The 23,249-nt window shown below is 38.1% G+C and overlaps 1 protein-coding gene across 2 annotated transcripts; it reads left to right on the top strand.

The window, feature by feature from the left end:
• Positions 1–22,879, top strand: ACPP (acid phosphatase, prostate). Of its 2 annotated transcripts, none has more exons than XM_014937662.1 (11): positions 1–137; positions 6,561–6,656; positions 8,033–8,119; positions 8,971–9,123; positions 11,994–12,092; positions 13,770–13,874; positions 15,008–15,140; positions 16,503–16,585; positions 18,414–18,520; positions 19,109–19,278; positions 19,961–22,879. In XM_014937662.1, exons 3-11 carry the CDS (start codon positions 8,039–8,041, stop codon positions 20,077–20,079), a joined length of 1,050 nt encoding a protein of 349 aa, XP_014793148.1. In that variant the 5' UTR covers positions 1–137; positions 6,561–6,656; positions 8,033–8,038; the 3' UTR covers positions 20,080–22,879. The 2 variants fall into 2 exon arrangements, with proteins under 2 accessions (XP_014793148.1, XP_014793147.1); XM_014937661.1 differs by lacking the exon at positions 1–137 and adding an exon at positions 423–552.
• The last annotated feature ends 370 nt before the right edge of the window (positions 22,880–23,249 follow it).

Raw genomic sequence — 23,249 nt, 5'->3', positions numbered from 1 at the left:
GAAGCTGAAAAGAGGACTAACTGAGCAGCAAAGAGAAAAGAGAAACAGTATGGCCTGGCTCTTGGCTCTGAGATCATCCTCGTGACCATGCTATACTCTGGAAAAATTCCAGGCCCTGAGAAGTGGAAACAGAACAGGTAGGTTGAAACATTAGGAATGCTTAGCAACTCCTTCGTATTTTAACCTCATCCTTACACTCCAAAAGAGAAAAATATCACAGAGAAAAAGGAACTGAATTATGATTTGATTAAACAGAATGTAAACAGTAATTTGAAAACAAAGGACAATGCAATTTGTTGCGTAGTCACACAACATTCCTCTTGGATTTTAAATTCACCGGCAGCAGTCCCACCCCTTTTGAAAGTACATCCTGGTGTCTGGGTTGTTCAGCCCGAGCAGCTGCTGGAGCTACGAAGCCTTTTTTCATCCTCTGCCAGGATGGGAGTGATACGACTTCCCAACCCACCTCGGATCCTGTGTTTTTCTTTTCATATTATCCTCATTCTACTTCAACAGACTACTGCAGAAAGAGAGCTGAAGTTTGTGGCTGTAGTAAGTGGATTTGCTTTCTGTTTTGTTGTGGGGAATACAGGGAATCTGAGATGGCTGTTGACTCAAACAAGCTCTGCAGTTGCTTTTTAGCTTTTGCCGCTTTTTAGACATAGAAATAACTACTGCTGCCCTTTTGCTTACTGAGTTTAAAGATTTTACTTAAGATAAAAATGCCTCTAGTTTTAAGAATTTTCATCTCCTAACCCCTACTTACTATTTCAAGATAACTGAACAACTTTGCTTTGTGTTAGATGCATAGTGCACAGGAGTTAAGAGATCTGAGGTCTAGTTTACCTGTTCTTCCTTAATTTAGCTGATACTCTAATGCATTGCCTGAGAGCTGGGAATTATGACCTCCCTGCTCTGTGCTTGGAAGCTGAAGCTCAAAGTGTTGTAGAAGTTACCACACACACACACACACACACAAAAGTATTTTCAATTTCAGAATAACTGAATGGGCACAGCAGAATACTGAGAAACAGCAAAGGGCATTTTTATGTAGAGATTTGAGATACATGTTGCATTAACTGCAGTTAGATTGAAAGTAGACTGTAATTGTTTTTTTGCAGGGACATTTCTTATTTTAAAGTAACTACACACTACTTCAATGTCACTTTCCCCAAGAGCTCAGGTAAAAGGGAGATTAATTCAATGAAATATTATAGATCGCGAAGGTTGCGTCACAGCCCTTTGCATTCTAATTTCTATTTTTAATAATAGGTATACTGATAAAGAATAGTTAGTCTAAAGGTCTAAAGGTCTAAAGTCTACATTAGTTAATATAAAGTTGTGGGGGTTGGAATTCACATTTAGAAATAGCTATTTTAAGATCATCTTCTTCTACCTTTCTCTATTTGAAACTTTATGCGCACACACAGCTTAACAAAAAGAAGTACTGTGTCCAAAACACATCTTCTAGCTCTAGGTAAATTATTTCATATCTAGTTGTCCATTGGCTGCCCTGTAGATGTGCCACTTGGAGAGAGGCCAGAGTGCACGGGAAAAACCAGTTCCTGCTCCTGCTGAGGCTTATTGCTCTGTCAGACACTGCACACAGCAGGGACTCAGTGCTAATTCCAGTAATGTTCTCCATATAGCAATGCACTTCAGTGTTGTTTCAACGATAAGATGAAGAACTGGACACACACATGGAATCAGGCAGTCAGCAAGCCGTGGAGAACTGACTCTTTGAAGGGAAGGAGACTTTTATTGAATTGCAACTGCTATTACGTTCTAACAAGCAATGGTTTTGCAGAAAGAATTACAGGAAATGCTCACCAATATGAAGATAGAGGCTTCCTATCCCAAATCAGCTTGCTTACCACAGCTATGCAGCCACCTTCCCCACCTAGCCAAAAAAAAAAAAAAAAAAAGCACTTTATTTATTTATAGGGTAACTTATCACAACTAATATTAAAATAATAGCTAAATTTAATTTAAACTGTCTTCCTTTTATCCCTGATACTTTTCCTCAGACTGAACAATCTGCGTAAAAAGTTAACAGTATGTTTAATCTCACTATAAGCGTACATCTCTTTTCTCAAGGTATAGTTTCTGTGTGTTCAACTGAATTTTGCCTTCTGAACTCATGAACTGAATTATCATGTGAATGGAACTGCTAGTGTAAATAAATAGGGTAGGAATTGGCCACAGAATATTTCATATATATATCCCATTATATCAGATAATGGGATATAATATGGGCATGGCTAGAGTCAAGGTACATCTAAAAGGGATCTTTCTGAGATAAATCAATAGGCATTTTCCAGCTGTCCTCTGTAAGTTGCTGTTTTCACCTGAGTGTATGACTGCATTGTGAAAATGTGTCATAATGATTTTTAAAACTTTCTTACCAGAATTGCACAATATAAAATACATCTGCAGGGGAGAAAAAAAAGACAAATGTTCCCTTTTGCTCAGTTCCATAATTGTGCTATGTTCTGGGAAGGTATCTCGCTCTCTCCACATGGTTTCCTTCTTTGTGCTGATTCTGTGCATTTTGATAGTTGGTCACAAGTCCTTTTGGCTGAAAAGCACTAATTCAAGCCAATTTGTCAAAATGCTGTTTTAGTTTTCTTTCCCACACGTAGACATTAGCCTTCACCATGACTCTTGTGCACTGGATTTAAAGTAGACATAAGAGAAGAAAATAAGAAATATGTAGGACCATAGGCACCTAACTAGAAATGAAATACTGATTTATTGCCTCTGTATAAAGTTCTGACCTGTAGCTTCTCCCTCCACACAGGCACTCATTTTACCTGTCATATATACAAAGAGGTGTGGTTTCTGAGGTGCTGTGATTTCATCATGTCTTTCTTCTTGTAACTCAGGATAGGAAGTGTCTGAGCATGTTATCTATTTGTCTAATCAAGCCAAGCCATTTGAAAGCTTGACTAAACATGCTCAGTATTTCTGCACCTCTGGTTTCCCTGAGCTGGCAGCAGGACAGGTTCCATTTCTCTCCTGCTCCTTCACTCCTATTGTTGGCTTCAAAATAAGAAATCTTTTTGTTTGAAGTTGTGTCTGTCAATAAAAATGTCTGTAAAAGAGTCACTGTTACTCAGAGACAGATAATTCACTGTAATTCATAGCATTACTGAAGGAAGATGTTCTATATACTGCACATGCCATATTCTTAATTCACCCTCTCCTCCACACCAGCTTTTCTCCAGGATGATTTTTCACCAGACAACAATGTAAGCAAATGTGGCCAAAGTCTGAGTCGTGTGGCTGTTTTGATCTGAAGTAACCACCCTCACAAAGTGTCAAAGAGTGAATGGAAGAACCCAGACACCAAATGAGATTCCAGCTGTATTAGAATTAAAGGAGAGGGTATTTGGTAACTGTCCATCTACTGCTTTTGAGAACTGAGGTGACGCACTTCTGGCAGAAGGGCTGAAATGAATACATCAAATGGGTGTGCTTTGCTCTTTTTGGTGTACATCCTTCTTGCCCTCCCTTCCTTCTTGATTTCTAGTACTTTTCAACATTTATGATGCTTCCTTGTTCCTTTTCTCTCATACTGCCATATTCTATGTCTTTTGAAAGGTCAGGAAGGCAATCTGTAGGCCAGGGATAATAAAAGCTGCAGCACACATATTTTTAAATTAATTTGAAGGATCAACTCCTTTTATAACAAAATTGAAATTATGAGTGTTGAGAAATGAATAACGATGAACAAGATGAGCTTTGTAGGGATACATTTTCTTTCCCTAACAGTATCGGATGTACTAATGAAAAAGACAAACTTGCAAATACACAAGCTGTTCCTGAAGTTTTAAACTCAAAGGAAAAAAAAAAAAAGCCTCCTAAAATGTGGCTGTCTGACTGGCTGAGTTAGCCTTTTACATTAAGTGGTTGTTCATAAGGTCATTGTTTCATTTCCAACAGCAACAGAAGCAAGGTCATCTTCAGAAGTAGCAAACAAGAAGGACGCTTGAGCACAAACAAAAATCAGTTGGCTGAGAAGCTTAGTCTTCAGTTCCTAAAAGCAGAGTTCTGCTCTTAGAAATATTTCTTGTTTCCTTGCTACTTCCAACTTAGTGCTAATATCATATTGTCACTGTGCAATAAAGGTCCAGAACTACAAACAAGGAACTGAACATTTTTCTGGTTTGTGTGGACTTAAAGAAGCTGTGCTGCTTTTTAGAAGAGAACACCCTCCACTGCTTCCATTTCTTAAGGTTACAAAGCGAGAAAATATTTTTCTTTACATCTGCTCCCACATATATTTGAGTATCTTTCAATCTTTACCTCTTTGTCCTCTCACTTCTGTTCAGGCAGAATGCTACTCTGTTCTGGCTTATTGAAAGGTTTTAAGGGTTGACTGTTGTGACAGTGAAACATACACTGGGGGCTGTATTGCATATTAAGTATAAAGCACCATAAACTAGTATTTAAAATCTAACACACTTTCAGTAATTTTTCACTAATAAAAAGGGCATTATTTATTGGCCAAGTATTGATCCATTGCTACATATTGCCTAAAAAGTAGTAATTTAATCATGTTGGTCAGTTTGAGCAACTGCCAGTTACTCATAAAAATGCGTTGCTGTGAAGCTGGATAATTTAACAAGAAAATATGCAGCTACATGGTAATTGGGAATTTAACCTTCATTCTTTACAGAGAGGCATCAGCTTGCCCAGAAAAGTGGATGAATCCCACCTGACATCTATTTATGTCAGTATGCCAAAACACCAAGGAGTGACATAAAAGTCCTCCTCACCCATTTTTCTCACATACAACTGAATCAATCACCAGACAATGTAGCTCTTTACCTATTCTTCTGTTCACCAGAGGTTCACTGAGAAATTATTATAAACAACCAACTGAGATTCCAGATTAGTACAAAAAGACATATACAGAATTAAAAATTGCATAGAGAAACAAAAATAAATTATTGAAGAAAGATTTTTATGGACTGTTTTGTGGTACTTGAACTCAGAAAAAAATGTTTTTTTTCCTGAAACTGTGCAATTTCATGTTGATCAACATGTTGATGGTGATGGTGAAAAAGCCTCCTTGATTTGCTGAAAAATATTCATTTCAGGTTGGCCACATCTTCAGCAAAATTCAACTAGCAAAGCAAAAAAACAATAACTAGCTTTCTACATGGTTCTAATGGCAACATCTATTCTAGCAAACCTTACTGGTTATTGTAGGAAATGAACAGAGTGAGAAAACCAATTATATTTGCCTTTAAAGGATAGTATTTTTCATCTCTGAAGTACCTGCTCTAGCACAGGTTTGTGCACATTAGTACAGAAGGCTGATGAAAAGGGTGTGTGCTGTAATTAAAACATTAAGCCACAGTGCCTGTGTTTACTTTGAAAAATATAAACATAAAGCACCTCCCAGTGGGAGTGGCAAACTAACTAGCGTGTACAAACCTCTCTGATGTTTGGGAATAATGATGTGGCTTAATGAGGCAATGCAGAGTATTAATTATTATCAAGCTGTACGCCACGCCAGTGAGGTGTTATGGAATAAATGTCATTTTATGAACAAATATACCATACTTCTACATTGTCATTTTATTCTGCAAAGTCAGGAATGAGGTTGGTTATGTGAACATTGGTACAAGCAAAGGTAACTTTTCCAACAGTTTGGATGAGCAGCCTGGAAGATTGTCTGGAGCCCTGTGAATTTGTACTCCAGCATTTCTTTCATGTGGAACTTTTGTCAACTTCATTTTTCTAAGACCACGCATGACATACTTAGGGAAGTATGTCATGAGTTTTTCAGACTTCAGAGCTTTTCAGAACTTTAATCTATTTAATGTACTTTCTTTGTATGCTGGAATAAAAATACAAAAAGCCTCATTTAAGGATTCTGATATAAAAGTCATATGGTTGAGTGTATCACATTAATATGCTGTAGTGTCCAGTATAGAAAAGTGACCAAACTCTTTGTTCTGACTGAATTTAACAGAAAAAAAAATCACACAGGTTTTCAAAAATATTTTCATACATGTATTAATAAATATTAAGCTAGCAGTGTAAATGTTTTTCATCTTTATATTTTAGGATGATTGAGAAATCAAGCATAATCCATGTGTACATGAAATTACTTTTAAAGATGCTGCTATGAAAAAAGCAGTCACCAAAAGTTTCAAGTGTCTATGCCAAAATAATTAAATACTCATATGAGCACATCAGTAACTCCTTTAATATTCAGAGGTGATGACTGTCCAAAAATTCAGTCATATTTCTTGTGTAGGTGCCTAGCTATGAATGTAATCTCAGCATTAACTTATTGCTGATTAATTTTATGTTCTAGGAGGAAGAATCATCAGGCTCATTCCCACTAAATTCCCATACAATTATACCTATTCTGGTGTCTAAAGAATGTACTCCAATCCTACTTGACTAGGTTTCTGCAGACGCTCCAATATTTTCACTTGAAAAATGTCACTGGAAGTATAATGTATGCTTAACTTCTAGCTAGGTAAGAAAGGAACGTTAACAGGAATTAACTTGATTTTTTTTATTGGCAATATTGTTAGGTTTTCCGACATGGTGACCGAACACCCGTTGTAAACTTTCCAACTGACCCACACAAAGAAAGTGAATGGCCCCAGGGATTTGGACAGCTTACCAAGGTATGTTGACTTTCTTAGCAGCACTTCTATATACTACTAAAATAGGATGCGCGCAGATTTTTTTATGTGTGCCTCAGAAACATTTGCAAATCCCAACTACTCATAGTTGGTATTAGCAATACCCCATAATTCATAAACATTTTTGCAACATTATTCATCCAGCTAATGCTAAATTTAAATCTTGCTCATCATAGTTTTATAATCACCCTCATGAAAGCAACAACTTCCTGATAATGTGTCTGCATTCAAATAAATGGCAAGCTTAAACATTATCTACACTCTTAACATTGATGAAGTTCTAATGACCACTAAGAACTGAGCCCTGTGACAGGGTAAAAGAATGACACCTGCCCACCAGGCCAAGTGATGAGTCCACAACTCATCATTTGACTGGCAACCACCTACTCATAAAACAAGGGAAGTTTTGCAGGGGGAGGCTTTCTCTGGGGACAAAGTGTTTTCCAAAGAAAGCTGATTTCAACCCAGAGTTTCACTAGGATGCACTGAACCTACTTCGTGCATTTCAACATCAAGCCTTAGCTCTTTACCTGTATTTGACACGTGAAATTCTGTAGCAAAGAAAGGCTGAAGCATTTCCTAATAATACTTCATCATGATGGCAAAGGATGTATCAGAGACCATTCAGCATTTAGTGTCTGAAGTGAGGCTTGAGAGATCTGTAAAATTCAGACATGCAGACAACACATTACTTTCCCCAGATACATAGCTTAAGTCCTAAGAACTAAAAAAATTCTGCTTCGGCACAGATTTTTTTGAGAGCTTTTTTCTATTTTATTATCTTTTCAGCAACAGTAATAAGAATACACTTCTCTGACAGCTAAAAGTCAAAAAGTTCATCTCACAGGTTTGGAAATGATTAACAGGAAAGACAGTGTGCAGTCTAAGACAACTGCAGGTGCACCAAGGCAAAGATGGAAGAACATTACTTGATGCATGAAATGCAAGCTACAAATTTATCAGGTTGATCAAATAGCAGATTAATGACAATAATAAATACAGGTTTATCAATCATCCTTTCTCAGCTGTAACTAACTGACATACTCTTTATGGTGTTGATCATTAATAACTCCAGGAGCATCTACAGAGCTCCAGCATTTGTATAGAATCAGATGCATTGCCTTTCCTCTAGCAGATGTCAGAGTCTTAACATCTCAGAACACGTCATTTTTTCATAAATATGAATGAGTACTTCTATTAAAAATTCTAGATCACCTACAAGATATACAGTATACAGAATGGTTAATGATTACTCAAAAACTGACTGCTGAAGACAAAAAAGAAAATAGATAAGAAACTTCTACACTAAGATTCCCTAATCACATTAATCTAATAGTCATCTGTATGCTTACTCACAGACTGGAATGCAGCAGTTATTCAAACTTGGACAGTACACGAGGAAAAGATATTCCAACTTCCTGAACAGCACGTACAAACGGCAAGAGGTATATAACAGCACTGCCTGGCAGAGATTTCTCTGGCATAGCGGAACTATGGACTTGTGCTAGATAAAAGCACATCATCATATTCATTTCATTAATGGAAAAATTAAGGTAATAGAAGAACATTTTTGAAATTCAGGCTTCTATGTCAAGGTAAAAACATAAACTAAAGTCTAGCTTTCAGGTCCCACATTCTGTTTGGGTTTTCCACTGTCCAGTTTTCCAGGACTGAACACCTCCACACCACCAAATGAATTGGGAATTTATACATAGTGACCCTATATTGTTCTACCTTGTTGAAAGGTGAATGCATATCCACTAATATGATGGTCCACGCTCACATACTTCATCCTGTAAAAGAAAAGTCTAGCGGTTGTTTGGATGTCCCTGTCATACAGTACAGATCCAGAAGATCTGTGATCCAGTGATATCCAGAAGATACGACTACCATTTTGGTCAATACATCGGTGGGAAGGCATAAAAGACTACAGCTTTGCCATGGTTCCAAGAGAGTTTACAGATTGAAGTGCCCTCATTCCTGAGGTACAGCAGATGGATCATAACAGTGTTCTTTTGAATCTCAGAAAATGGAGAGCTGCCTTATTTTAAATCATGCTTTCTTATTCTTCTCAGTTCAGTCTGAAGGTTAGATTGCAAACTGAAAGACGCTTTGGCAATTCCAGTTATGCAAATGAAGTGGGGCCCTAGAAAGCTGAGTTATGGTTTCATGTTTTGACTTTATGCAAAAACAAAAAACTGGAAATAAGAAGCCAAGACTGATTAGTTGGGTAAAAATTCCTTATTATTTTCATTGTTTCCATTTTTTTTAAAACTTTTTGCCTTTATATCTTCAGTTTTATATCCGAAGTACAGATTATGATCGCACAATTATGAGTGCCCAGTCATACCTTTCTGGCCTCTTTCCACCAACTAGCAGCCAAATTTGGAACCCTGAGCTTCTCTGGCAACCCATCCCAGTTCATGTTTTGCAAAAATCAACAGACCAGGTAAGTGCTGACTGGACAGTTTCTATAATGCCTTAAACTTTCCCAGAAGCAAAGAAGAGAAAAAAGGGGGAAAAAGGCCAAAAAATATTTTTTATTCTCTTTGAGTTCAATCTAATAGAAAACATCAACTGCAGCTACTGCCTGACAAGCGTGCCATAGGCCAACTGAAACAGCTGCATGAAAATCCTCCTTCTATAGTTGCAGAATACCTGAATTGTTGCCCACACTAGCATTTTCTTCAAGGTACAGCTCTAACATGTCTCTTGGCAAGGGCACTTTTGGACAGAACTGAAGGAAAAGTAGCCCTAAACCTTTAGAGAGGACAGGTGCTTTTCTAAGCACCAATCAGCTGAACAGACTGACTCTCCTCGACAAGTTTGCTCCATAGTTTATTCAAGGAATGGAATTCTCACCAGCCACTATAATGATGTCTCAATTATTACTTTGCTATTCTGGTAGCACTTAGGTAGTCTAATTACAGACAAGGGCCCTTTTATGCTTAGTGCTATACAAATGCTTAATGAAACCCTAGGACTTGCCTTGCGGTTCATAATAAGAGCAGACCTACCTGAATGTTAGGTAGGTCTACTGCAGGCAGCTCTCTCTGGCTGACTTGGGTTTAGATTTTAATTTCACTGGCTCCTGTGACAAGGACTGTGTAAGGAACAGTGTGTTGAACAAGGACAAAGAGTTACAGAGAGTAATGACTGAAAGGCTAATTTTCTTCTGCCTTTGAGGACAGAAGTTGAGTTTAAGGAAATGTAGACAAAAACTTTATTAAATAACTGCCTGTCCAGTCACCAACATCAGAGGATGGACCTTGTCATTAGGGGGTGGCCACACCTGCCTCCCATTGGCACTCCTCCATTCTTGGAGGCCCTGCTTGAAAGCAGGTACAGAGCAAGAGTTTCCACAAACTGGATTACACACAATGTGATTCAGCTTGAAACTTGACTCTGTCCCTAAACAAAAAAGAATGCCACTGTTATTTAAATGTGGAACACTAAGGGAAGTTCTTTCACTGGAAGACATGAAAAAGCATCAAAGCGGTCAGAGCTTTGGCCAAATAACATCTCCAAGCCCTTAGGGGAATCACAGTGCAGTGCAATGACCTGCTGAGAGAAGGCAAGCTCATTTCTAGGAATCTCCAGTACCTCATCACTTCTGCAGCTGCTCCAGGAGCAGGTATTTCATTGAAACACAGCTCTGTGACAACTAAAAATTTCTGTTAAATATGCAAACCTCCTGGAAAAATCATTTTTCCCTTGATAAACCAAGCAGATGTTTGAGGGTCCTTTCAAGCCCTAAGCAACACAAAGTGGGAAGTTGAGGCCAAGTACAGTCTTGTAGAAAAACCTAATCACAGTTTATTTTTCAGCCACTGAGATCTATCAAGACCCGACAGGCAACAGTACTGAGTACTGCTTAATGATGCCAAAGGGAGTGGCTTAACTAATAGCACCTAGAGGGGAATAATTAAGCCATACAGCAAGAGAAACATTTGTTATTGTGTAATTAAACAACATTCCCCAGTTTCCTATGGCAGCTTTGAGCCCTCACTCTCTGGTGTGCTGCTGCTACAGAAAAAAATGCACACTTGGAAATCTGTCCGGGTGAATGTGTGCTAGTGTGAGTTGGTGGCTGCTGCAAAATTCATGTTGATAAAGAGAAAAGAGAAGCACTGGAAGTGCAGTCTGCAAATATCCACCCCAAGAGAGAGTTCACATTGCACATACATGAGACATAGACTGAAGTTAATTTCTTCTTGACACGATTTGTATGGTTATAGAATAAGATTTGGTGCTGGGTCAAAAAATGCTCTAGTGATGTGACATAAAGTGATAAAGCAGCACAAGCTTAATTTGCTCATCATAACTTTTTACTGACACTTTATGCTGGATCAGGTATCATCTGTCCTTCTGCAACTGGCATAAAGCATACTTACTGGAGTACAGAGTTTGATGGACACGTACGCATTTATATATGATTCAGATCATAGAATCATAGAATGGTTAGGGTTGGAAGGGACCTCAAAGATCATCGAGTTCCAACCCCCTGCCCTGGGCAGGGACACCTCCCACTGGAGCAGGTTGCTCAAGGCCCCATCCAGCCTGGCCTTGAACACTTCCAGGGATGGGGCATCCACAACTTCCCTGGGCAACCTGTTCCAGTGTCTCACCCCCCTCATAGTAAAAAATTTCTTCCTGAGATCAAATACGTACTATCAGGCGACCTCATAATGCACACACTTGGAGTTATTAAAAGTGAACCATACCCCTAAACAAGAACAGAGCCATTTGGCTCATAGATTTTTGATATTTCAGAAGCACAAATTAATTGTCACTCTTGTTTTGAGTTCTGTTCATGAAGTGGTACTTAAAAAGCTTACCATAATATGCTGTTTACCTCCAAAGAGATGAAAGCAGGATGTGTAGATGCAGAAGTAATTCAGATTCCAGTAGCAGGTGGAGCCAAGCTGCATCTGGGGGGATTCAGAAATTAAAAGGGAGATGGTAACTTTTAAAAATTCCTGATCATGGAATCCGGATCCATTTCCCAAAGCAATTCCCTGACAGACACGCACAATTGCTTTTTGCCAAAATCAGTTAAACTGAGGGAAATTAGCTACCATAGCCACAAGTAGCCACTGAAAAGTCAGGTTACCACAATCCATTGCTTATTTCAGCTGAATTCATGAACAACATACCCAAACAAACCCCGACAGAGTAGCTGTAGTATGGCCATGAATCTGTCTAACTAATATTACATCAGCAATCTCAGCAATGGAAAAACTAGAGGTGTTTAATTTGTTTAAATACTAGAGGTGATTAATTTTAGAACTTTCCTAAGTTTCATTTCTCTTGTTTCAGATGCTGCACTTTCCTTTGACTGGATGTCCCCGTTTTGATGAACTTCAGAACAAAACACAAACATCTAGTGAATTTCAAAACAGAATACAACCATACATGGTAAGAAAAAATAAAAAGGAAAAATAATCTAACAAGAAGGAAAGTAACTAAGATGTAGAAGATATGGAATTGCATTGTTTGCTTTCGCTAAAATGGAAAAATAGATAAATGCAAAAAAAAAACAAAACCCAAATGCTTAGGACTCTCTTAAAATCAGAAATTTAGGCCAATATGATCAAAAACTATGTTTTATATCTTTATGCATTTCTCATACATTTTTATACTAATCTTTTACTAAAAACTATGTTTTATATCTTTATGCATTTCTTATACTTTTCTATACTAATCTTTTAAAATTTAGATTTAACATTAATGTTCTGATACTATTTACAGCTGCATATAACTAAGTTCCATGATCTGAAGGAAGAATGATGATTCTATGACAAAACCCAAATGCTTAGGACTCTCTTAAAATCAGAAATTTAGGCCAATATGATCAAAAACTATGTTTTATATCTTTATGCATTTCTTATACTTTTCTATACTAATCTTTTAAAATTTAGATTTAACATTAATGTTCTGATACTATTTACAGCTGCATATAACTAAAGTTCCATGATCTGAAGGAAGAAATTTCTGGATGCAGCAATTCCTAGTTTTGCTGGGTAACACAAAACCAATTCTAAAAAAATCTGATCGATTCTATGATTCTATGATTCTATAAGAAATTTCTGGATGCAGCAATTCCTAATTTTGCTGGGTAACACAAAACCCATTCTAAAAAATCTGATAAATCTGAAGCTTGGGAAGGTTTATGTTAAATTTTCCTTTTTTGATTTATATCTAACTTTCTGCTAGCTCAGCTACTCTGGTCGGCCTCACTGACCTGCAATGGGAGGTGAATTATGAAATCTGAAGCTTGGGAAGGTTTATGTTAAACCCAACATTTTCCTTTTTTGATTTATATCTAGCTTTCTGCTAGCTCAGCTACTCTGGCCGGCCTCACTCACCTGCAATGGGAGGTGAATTATAACTTCATAGCTATCCTCTCCCTCAGCCACTAGTACAAAAAAGGCAATGTGGAAATAAGAGATATTAAGGAGTTCCTTTATTCTTCTGTGGTAGCATGTAGCAAGAATCCCTGTGGGAACTGTTGTGGAACTATTACATAGATATTTAGCTCCCCTTCAATGGCAGAGGAAAATCTAGTTTCCTTTTCAATTTCTTTTTCCCTCATCCTGAATACTTGACTCAGCTCTCTTTAATTTTCTATTTTTTCCTCATCTTTTCCTTTTTGCCTTAGAGCCTTCCAGTTCCTTTTATTTGAAGGCTTGAGGTGACTGAGGTAGCCTCCTGGAGCAGTCAGAAGAGGGAGAGGAGAGTGCAGCAGAGAGAGCACCAGACTAATCCATAGCAGGGCTGAGAAAAAGCAGTGTCTGAAACAGAGATCAGTACCTTGACATGGTTACAAAATGAAATCTGCAACCAGAATCCTCTGCTACAAGGGTTTCACTCGTGTAATATTAAATACTGTTGTGTTGCCAGGTTGGGTGCTAATGAATCTGTATGCATATAAGTTCCATATGTATTGAGTATTTGTGTTATACTCTTCAATTTTTTTTCTTCCAGGACTTTATACAAACAATGGCAGTTGGTTGGGTGCTAATGAATCTGTATGCATATATGTTCCATATGTATTGAGTATTTGCGTTATACTCTTCAATCTTTTTCCTCCAGGACTTTATACAAACAATGGCAGCAAACACAGGACTTGAACTAAATAATCTTAAAATACTGGACAATTTCCAGCTCTGGAATACGTACGATACTCTATACTGTGAGGTAATAATAAGGCAATAGGGGTTGGGAAAGAATATAACTCCTAAGTCGGGTTTCAGTTAAACCATGGCAATGTGGCTTCATAGGAAAGAGTTGCCTTCTCTCCTGCATTTGCTTTATTTAATATTTTTTTTAAATTGAATCTAAGTTCTAATTTAGTGCATTGGTAAAAGACAACCCAAAAACATGATTTACCCCTTCAAAACTGTTTTTTTCCATTTGCTGGCTTATTTTAAAGCACTGACACCAGAATCCATTCCCTTTTTTCGTAAAAGACAACCCAAAAACATGATTTACCCTTTCAAAACTGTTTTTTCCATTTGCTGGCTTATTCTGAAGCACTGGTACCAGAATCCATTCCCTTTTTTTCCTCATTTTCCTTTCAAATATGCTGCTATAGAATCACTTCAGCATGCTACCTAGGACATATATATGATTTGTAACAGGAAAATGAAATTATTTGCTTTAATCTATCAACAGGTAAACATCAAAATACTTAGAGCTTGAAAATGAGGAGTAGGAATATGACCCATCAGTTAGAAAATTCGGAGATGATGATAGCAACTGGTGAATAAAATCAGGCTGGCCCCAAGCATGGGATGAGTCCATCTGGCCCCTGTCATTATCAGCAGCACATGAAGGCTGTTGAACATATCCTCCACACACTGGCACTTGGACACTATCAGATACTGTCATTCTTAACATGACTGGAGAGTGACACTTGTCTGTAAAAGGCCAGTGATGGAACTGGTACCTGGACAACTGTATGGAAATGGAAGGAAAGGTTGGAGCTAGGTTATACCCTGAAGACCCTGAAGGGAAGAGGATAAGACATATGTCTGCAATCTTTCACAATAGCAAAACCCAAAATCATATATCTTTATAGCAAGAACACATTATACCTACAAGGGATCCCCTTCACAGAGGTGTTTCTCCTATTTCCATACCTCCATTTCAGGTTGATCCCCATTCCCATGCTGCCATGCTGCAGGGTGTGCTGACAAGTGAAACCACACTGGGCAAAGAATTGCAGGGCAGCCTTGGAGACTCCAAATGTAGTAGTGTGAGGTCGAGCAACAGGATAATGGAAACCTGTAGAATTAAAAATAAATTATTTTCTTTTCCTTTATCACTAGGGTATTCACAATTTTACTCTCCCTGTATGGGCCACCAAAGATGTAATCGACAAGATGGAAAAACTGGCAGAATTGTCCTTATTATCGATATTTGGGCTTTATAAAACAGAAGAGAAATCACGACTGCAAGGAGGTAAATAAAAAAAATGCACAGAAAAGTAGGAGACAATGCTTATGATAATGTGCAACATCCTGTCAAGGTACTCATGCAAAAATATTGACAAAGAACCTAGATTTGTAACTGTGGACATAGAATGCCATTTTAAGCATGAAAATACGTGCCGAATGCCGGCATTTCCATGGATGAGATATTGAAACAAGGTGTATATATGAATGTCTTTAGTTATCCCATAGTTTTTAAGAGATAATGATTTTTTAAAAGATTATAGAAATCCAAGAGAATAATCAAGCCTACATGAGCATGATCATTACTTGTCTGACATTGTTAGATTAAGTTTAAGTTCTGTTTCTCCAATATTTATTTTGTTTCCTGATCTTTGTTTTTCCCTTTGACATACTACTTATATGTTGTGCCAAAACCTTTGCAACACATTGGTAGCTCTCTGAAAGACTGATATAAAGCTGCTCCAAAACAATCCAATCAGAATAGATGAGAGATTCAAGTTATATCTATACTGCAAGAAGGGGAACCACTGCTTAGCTCCGAAATCGAGGTGCATGGGCTGTGCAGAAATGACACCACTTCAGGACACAACCCAGGCATTTTTCATGTGATCCCCAGGTGTCCGTGAGCAGGAAACCCAAGCAAGTGAGCTTGAATATCTGCAGGCTGGACTGTTTGGGGCTAGGCTTTGTAATGCACCTACCCTGCAGTCTAGACCCAGCTAAAGAATTATTAGCAGCCTTATTGTCAAGCACATACATCACTTGATCACGCCATATACTAACTACAAGTCAAACCTGCATTAAAGCCCACTAGATGTATCATGGGGTCAGGACTTTTTTTCTAGTGTTCACAGGCATATCAATTATGCCTTAATTCCCTAGAATGGTATCAATTGTGTTGCAGGGAATTCCTGCTGCCCTTATGCTATTGGCTTTAGAATATCTCTGGTCTGGAGAATGAGTACAAAAGAGCTTTGGAAAAACAAAGAATTGATTTGAAAATGTTTCTTCAGCATCTAGAGAGGAAGAGGCTAGCACAGCTGGCATTATTGCAAAACTGCAAACAGACAAAAAATGATGGAGAGGAGGGCTCAGCATAACAAAACTGGAAGTGTCATTAGCCCCAGTTCTAAGGATAGTTCTAGATGAATTTCTGAAAATCCTCCACTTCACTTGATCTGGATGATGAACGATATATTTCACCTCTGCAATATCTTCTCTCTAGTTATGAACTTGCAGCAAGCTAAAAAAAATGAGTATGGGGCCTGAGCAGATGTCTTCTATTTGATACTCATAATCTTTTACCTTTTTGGTTTCTACGCAAATGTTATATCTTCATTTTCCCCTTCCTTTTTCCCATCTTCTTAAGGTGTTCTTGTGAATGCCATTTTAAAGAGTATTAAACAAGCTGCCAATTCTTCAAAACAAAGAAAAATGGAGGTCTACTCTGCAGTGAGTATTTTCATCTTTCATAAATCTTGCTATGATTTTACCAGTAAAAGATCCTTAAAGAGAATAATCAGTCTCCCTGTAAGTTAAATGAAAGAAACAGTTCAATTCAGCTAACAAGCTGAACACCAGTCAGTACAAAAACACAGCCGGAGCATGGGTCTCACCTCAGTTTCAGTCAAACTGTACTTGGTAAAGAAAATGATGTATTTTATCAGCCAGTTTTTCTGCAACTTAATGGTGCAGTTCCTATAAGTTGCATCTTTCCTTAAGTGCTCCCAACCCAGGGATGCTGGCACATTGCAGAACTTCAGCTGCACCTCCAAACACTTCCTCTGCTTAGAAAGGGGCGATATAGCTGTGGATTCTATTTTTTAATTTATTTTAGAGGATGAAGAGGGCCATTTGAGTCAGGCCAAGATCCACTTAGCTCATTCATTATCCTGTCTCTAACAATGGGCAACAGCAGGAAAGAATGTGAGAATAATGCCAGCACAGAGTGATGCTTCCTCTGATACAACCTTCCAGCAATCTGTGGCTTAGGGACTTCTTGAGACAGAATCTGTGTCTGTGTATTTAATAGCACTTGTCAGTCTTTTTTCCATCAATTTATCTAATTGCTTTTTTAATGCATTTATACTTTTGGCCTCTGCAACATCCTGTGGCAACGGCTCGTGTGTTAAAAGAAAAAAAGTATTTCCTTATTTTTATTTTAAACTTAATAGTGATTTAGCTCCCTCCTAGCATTTCTATTGTGAGAAACGGGGAATAATTCTTTATTCACTTTTCCTGGGTCACTCATGAATTTACTATTGTCTGTCACACCTCTTTCATCTTTCCTTTTCCAAGACAGAGTCCTACCCTATTTATCTTTCCTCATATAGAAACCTCTTAATACTTTAAATCTTTCTTGCTGCCTTTTCTATGTGTCTTCTAGCCCTACTGTATTCGTTTTGAAAAGGAAGAAGTGCATCCAGAATTTTCACTGCTGCTTTAATGCCTTGAGGCCAAGTATACTCTTATTTTTGAAAGTGATCAGTCTAAAAAGTTCCAGATCCTGAATAATAATTAAAGCATAGCTGTTAAACTATACTATAAATAAGCCTAGCAAATATATATATAAAGATGCTTACAAAATTTAGGTATCAAGGTGTTTGGACTTCCTTCCTTCAGTTCCTCCTCCTGGGACATCCTGCAAGAGGAGGGATAATGAGGAGAGGAAGAGGCTGGGAGTGGGTGGGTAACCAATTCCACCAAAATAGAAGTCAAACTGAGAATTTATTGTCTAAGTCCAAACAGAAGGAACAGCAATTTAAAAAATGCTGGAGTGCGTGTGGAGGTGAGGAGAAAAGTATTTGTATGCAGCTATTTGTCTGATATACTATCTAAAAAAAAAAGTACTTGTATCTTTACTCGAAATGCCATAGGATATATTACCTTATACTGCTTTAATCTGACTTTGGAACCAAAAACACTCCTGAAGGAAGGAGTAGCAAAATGCATAGAAAAACTAGATTTATTTCTCAGACCACATCTTGACTTCTCTGTATCTCTGTCTCCAAAACATTGCCAGATGGCGTAAGACACATACTGCAGTAAGTCTTTGGAAATGCCCCCTGCTGTCTGTAGTAAACTGTTAATATGTTTTTCCCAGTGGTGAATACACTGTATATATTTTTATCATCAAATTTACACAGGTTTTGTTTTATCATGATTTCCACTGCCTCTCTACTTTTGTCTCATTACTCTGGATAAATGGTAGGTGACTTTCTGACAGACTAGACCTGAAAGTAACTGACTTTCAAGGATGGATATTTTTTTTTCCCAACAGCATGACACCACACTTGGGGCCCTCCAGATCGCTCTCAATATTTTCAACGGAAAACTGCCACCATATGCTTCTTGCCAGTTTTTTGAACTCTACCAAGAAAGCAATGGGCAAGTATTTTCTTATCCATGCAAGAACAAGGAGTGGTTGGAATTTGGTTCCCCCCCTCCCCCAAAATCATTTTCCCCTCAAATGTTGCAAGGACATACAAATTCATTTTAAACCGATACTTCCCTGAGCAGTCCACAGGCACCAAGTTATATTAAAACTTGGAAAAATTACAGTTGCTAGATATGCTAGATATGCATGTATCTGTGTGCTTCGAACGATAGGAAGAAAACGCCTTCCCAGCTGGACATAAATGGTAAAATAGATTTTCCTGCTTTTTCAAAAGACAGCAACAACATTTCCAAGTCTTCTCATAAATCCTAAGGTGAACCAGTTGGCTTAGAAGAACCTGGTGCTGTTGCCATTCAAGAAGCCTTCAGAAGGACCTTTTGAGCTGATTAGTGATCTGTGCAGTAACGTAACCAGCTTTTGCAAAGCGGTCTTTGCAGATGTTTTTCACAAAGTCTCCATTCTTGAAGAACAGGTTCTAGAGTAGGATGTTAGAGCCCATTTCCAACATTGTGTTTCTAAATAGGAAACCTTGTGTTTAAGAACCTTTTTTAAAAAATCTTTTCAATGTTGTTAATCAGGCAATATAGCATTGAAATGCATTATCGGAACGATTCTTCAAAGGATCCTTATGTACTCACTCTGCCAGGATGCAACTCTTCTTGTCCACTTGAGAAGTTTGCTGAACTAGTTTCTCCTGTGATTACAGAAAATTGGTCAAAAGAATGTGGGAAGAAAGACAAAATGAAAGGTAGTGTAACAGCTCTGTATTTTCTACACAAGACATGGAGGTGGAAATTGTATCAATGGCTCCAAACTTTGCACCTTCCACACAATAGACAGGTGTCCCTTTAACAAGTGCGGACCAGCTTTACTATGGACAGGGAAAGCCAAAGGAAATTGAATTTCTATAAAAATATGAAAAGTACATTTGGCCACCAGTGTGCAGGCAGTGCTATTATTAGCATACCCACATAAAGAGCTACCTAAAGGCATGGCCAAAGCTAGAGCTTTGCTTGCTGAAAATGTCCAACAGAAATCTGGGGGTGGGTGCTATGCAAGGAGTCCTGTGTATGTTGGATGCATCAGTCCTTCAGTAGATACAAAGCAAAAATGGCTTGCACACCCACAGTAAGATAGATGCATGTGCATCTCTGGCATGTGTGCTGTGTATTGAGGGTACCTTAACCTCAGCTGTACACAGAGAAGGCAGCTGATCCATGCAGACAGAGTAGCTGTTTGCCTCCAACTACCAACAGCTGACAGCTGATTACCTCTTCCTACCTGAATACTATTTCCAGGAGGAAAGTGAAGGGTGAGGCAAAATCTAACTGTATTTCCATTGTACATACCTGTAACTAGACTGTATCCAAAATGATATATGTGTATGTCTTTCATTAACTCCCTTTTCCTTTATTGTTTTTCTTTCACAGATATTTTTATCGGATTTGACATTGCTGTTGGCTTGTTGTTCATTTTTGACCTTGTACTGCTTTACCTCCTTTATCATTATGGACGCTGCAGGCGCAGAAACAATTACCAAGACATTTAAAGGGGAGGTAAAGAAATGAAAGAGAGAGCAGCTAGACCTCAAGCAATCCTTTAAGTTCCTTGTATCCATCCGTTTGCTCTGGCCAACTTAATCTCCAAAGCATATTCATAAACTTGAAGAGCTGAGGTATCTGTGGCCTAGCTCCTAAAAGACTAAACATCTGCAGTGAGAAATACTGTAGAAATACATTATTGTTAAGAATTTACTTTTGTAGCAAGACAGAATTGCTTAATTTTCTATCTTTAGGTTTTCCACTACTGTTTTTAATATTGCCTATTACCATTTAGCCCTCTACTTTTGTCTTTCCCTGCTGAATGAATCTTTCTTGAAAATCACAATCTGTAATATTTCCTTACTTCTTATAAATGGCTATTTTGTTGATACAGAGGAAAATGTTTGCAGTGACCAAAAGCTCCAATTACTGTGTGAAAAAGATTCGTACCAGCACTTGGGTATACCATTTCTGCATTTATTAATGCAAATCTATGCATGAGTTTTGACCTTGGCCTTCAGCTAATAAAAGTCTGCAGCCTGCTTTTCAAAAGCTACACTACTATAGCTTTCACTCAAATTAGTAGGAACTGGAGGGAGATCTGTTGCATCTCCAGGCATAAGCAAGAAGCTTAGCGCAACAGCATCTTGGTCAGTGTCCACAACTTCAGTAATGTGGATAAGTAAATACATTAAAATGTATTTTTTGTTGCTACACTGCTTTCCTATTTTTCTGAGCTCCCCATCATGAATGATCCTTTCCCTGCATCTTTTCTGGCGCAACAGTTCTGTGTCCTGCTTCAGGTCCCCTCTATAATCTTATTTCTTTGAGCCATTCTTACAATTATTCCTCAAGTTATCACTCTATTCATCACCTTTCATTTTCATTTTCATTTACAGTAACTCCTTTACTTCCTTGCTCTGTTCAAAACCCTTTCTGTTAGCAAGACATGCACTGAAAGTAAGAAAAGACTGATTCTGCTTTTTGTATGTTGATCTCTTCTGTGCAATACATTTTGTTTAGATTGTAAGCTCCTAAGGGCAGGAAATTTTTTTCCACAATTGCTCTCTAGTATCATAAACTAGTATCATAAGCACTAATATTGCTGTATAAAATACTGCTTATCATCATATGTTTCCAGGGCTGAATCAAGATTTTTTTTAATCCTGTAGTCCTGCAGAGGATACTGTGAATTGCATTACCATGGAGAAGCCTTTTTGAAAATCAAGATGGCTATACAGACAGGTGTGCCAACAGCAGGTCCAGTCCAACAGATATAATGAGCAATCATGTGCTCAAGCTAATGAGTCCTGTTGAGGTGCAGAAGTCTCAAGAAAGCTGAGAGATGGAGCTGCTTAGCTCAGGCACAGCATCGCACCAGTGTGAATACACTGCCTCTGGACTGACTTTGACTCATATCTGTGGGTTGCAACTTGGTGCCCAGGAGCTTGGGTCAGCTACCACTGATCTAGAGATCAGCCCTCAGTATTACAGCTGTGGACACAATTAAAATGTGATGTAGTTAGATGTATGGATATTAACTAGCATAAATCAAACTGAATAACAAAGGCTTGAGGGAATGCAGCACTTTACAAATATCATTGTGTTTTCTTGCAGTAACTCCAGCTACTCAGCTGTCCATCTTTTAAAGCAGTATTTCCCACTCAGTAAAAAGCCTTTACTAGCATCCATGACATTTCCATTTTATCTATTTTAGGAAATGTCATAATAAAGTGATGGATTTGATTCTTACATAGGAAGGATGTTTTATTGTAGAACAATTTGGGGCAAAGCTGCCGGAAAGATCAAAGCCTATCCTTAAATCAGATGTTTTGGATGTACAAGCTTCAGTTTGTAACTGATCCTTGGTGCAAAAACTTAAAGGAATGTCTATTCTGCAGTAAAAAGTGTTACAGCAGCTCTGGAAAACAAGTCTGAGCTGCCTTGGTTACTATTAGCAGTGTACTCACACTGGACAAAAGCTCAGGACAAAGTGCAAAACTGATCTTGGCTCCTGAATATATATATATATATATATATATATATTTACTCAGTGATTACCTGATGCTGAGCTCTGTATTACCATGCCCACAGTGCTGCTAGTACTCACTAAGGATAGACTGAGGAAATCTTTTATTAGAGGCAGTCAAATGCTCGACAACTGAAGATGTATCATTGACTGATAATGTGCAGTAATAACTGGCTGTGAGATAGTAGAAAGTCAGTTGGTTGCTCCCCACAAGAAGTAGAACGGAGCATGTTTTTTCCAAGATTGCTTCTTATAATAAGAAGCACATCTAGACAGAAAGTAAAATGTGAAGTTCTGAGGCATCTTTTGTGGTTTATTCTACTGCAGCCTAATCTGCTACAGAGAATTTGAGGAGATGAAGCAATTCTAGCTGTGGCAAGAGTTGTCACAAAGTAATTTTTTTGTAGGGATGCCTTTTTGTTAACAGATAGTCATACTTGAAAATGTCCATGCACTTTTAGAGAGGATCCATTGAACACAAGTTACACAGAATGTAATGGATAGATTCAGATGATGTAACTTCAGAATTTATGAAGGTACAAAAAAGATGCGGTGCCTTAGTAATGTAGGCCCTGAATCTAACTTATAGTAAAGACGCTTTGTCTTGCTGAGATTAAAACAAGGTTAATTTCTCCAGTGGAGTAAAAGGTTGTTAAGTGTCTGACAAGCTTGTGGCTTTTTAATTTTTTCAGCCATATTTACAATTTGCTTAGCACAATCTGTTTGTGATTAGAAAATATCTTGTCTCCAAGCTACCTGTAGCACTGAAATAAAGTACATTAAAGAAACAATTCAACATTTGCAATTCTATTTGAGTGAAAGATAATGGAGCTTTCAGTATGCCTAGAGTTCCCAAACAAAAGAGAATGTTCAGGTTTGCTCCTTCTGTAAGAATAGATTTTTAAAGCACTGATGCTTTGACACAAATAACGCTAAGCCTGATGACATCAAGCTCTTCCGTTTGCCCTCCAGCAGTGACATCATCTGCCTCTGCAGCAGGGTTTTCTCGTGCACGTGGCAGAAAGCAGTGCATACACAGCACTTCCCAGCTCAGTCAGCAACAACCTCCTCTTACCGAATTGATTTCATTCTGGAACTTGTTTATTCATGGTCCTGAATATTGCACACGCTGGGTCAGCACAGCAGAGC

This window comes from Calidris pugnax, unplaced genomic scaffold (assembly GCF_001431845.1).
Source record: "Calidris pugnax isolate Ruff unplaced genomic scaffold, ASM143184v1 scaffold11, whole genome shotgun sequence".
NCBI classification, from domain to species: domain Eukaryota; kingdom Metazoa; phylum Chordata; class Aves; order Charadriiformes; family Scolopacidae; genus Calidris; species Calidris pugnax.
The sequence above is the reverse complement of the archived record's forward strand: the minus strand, read 5'-3'. Positions and strand labels throughout refer to the sequence as shown.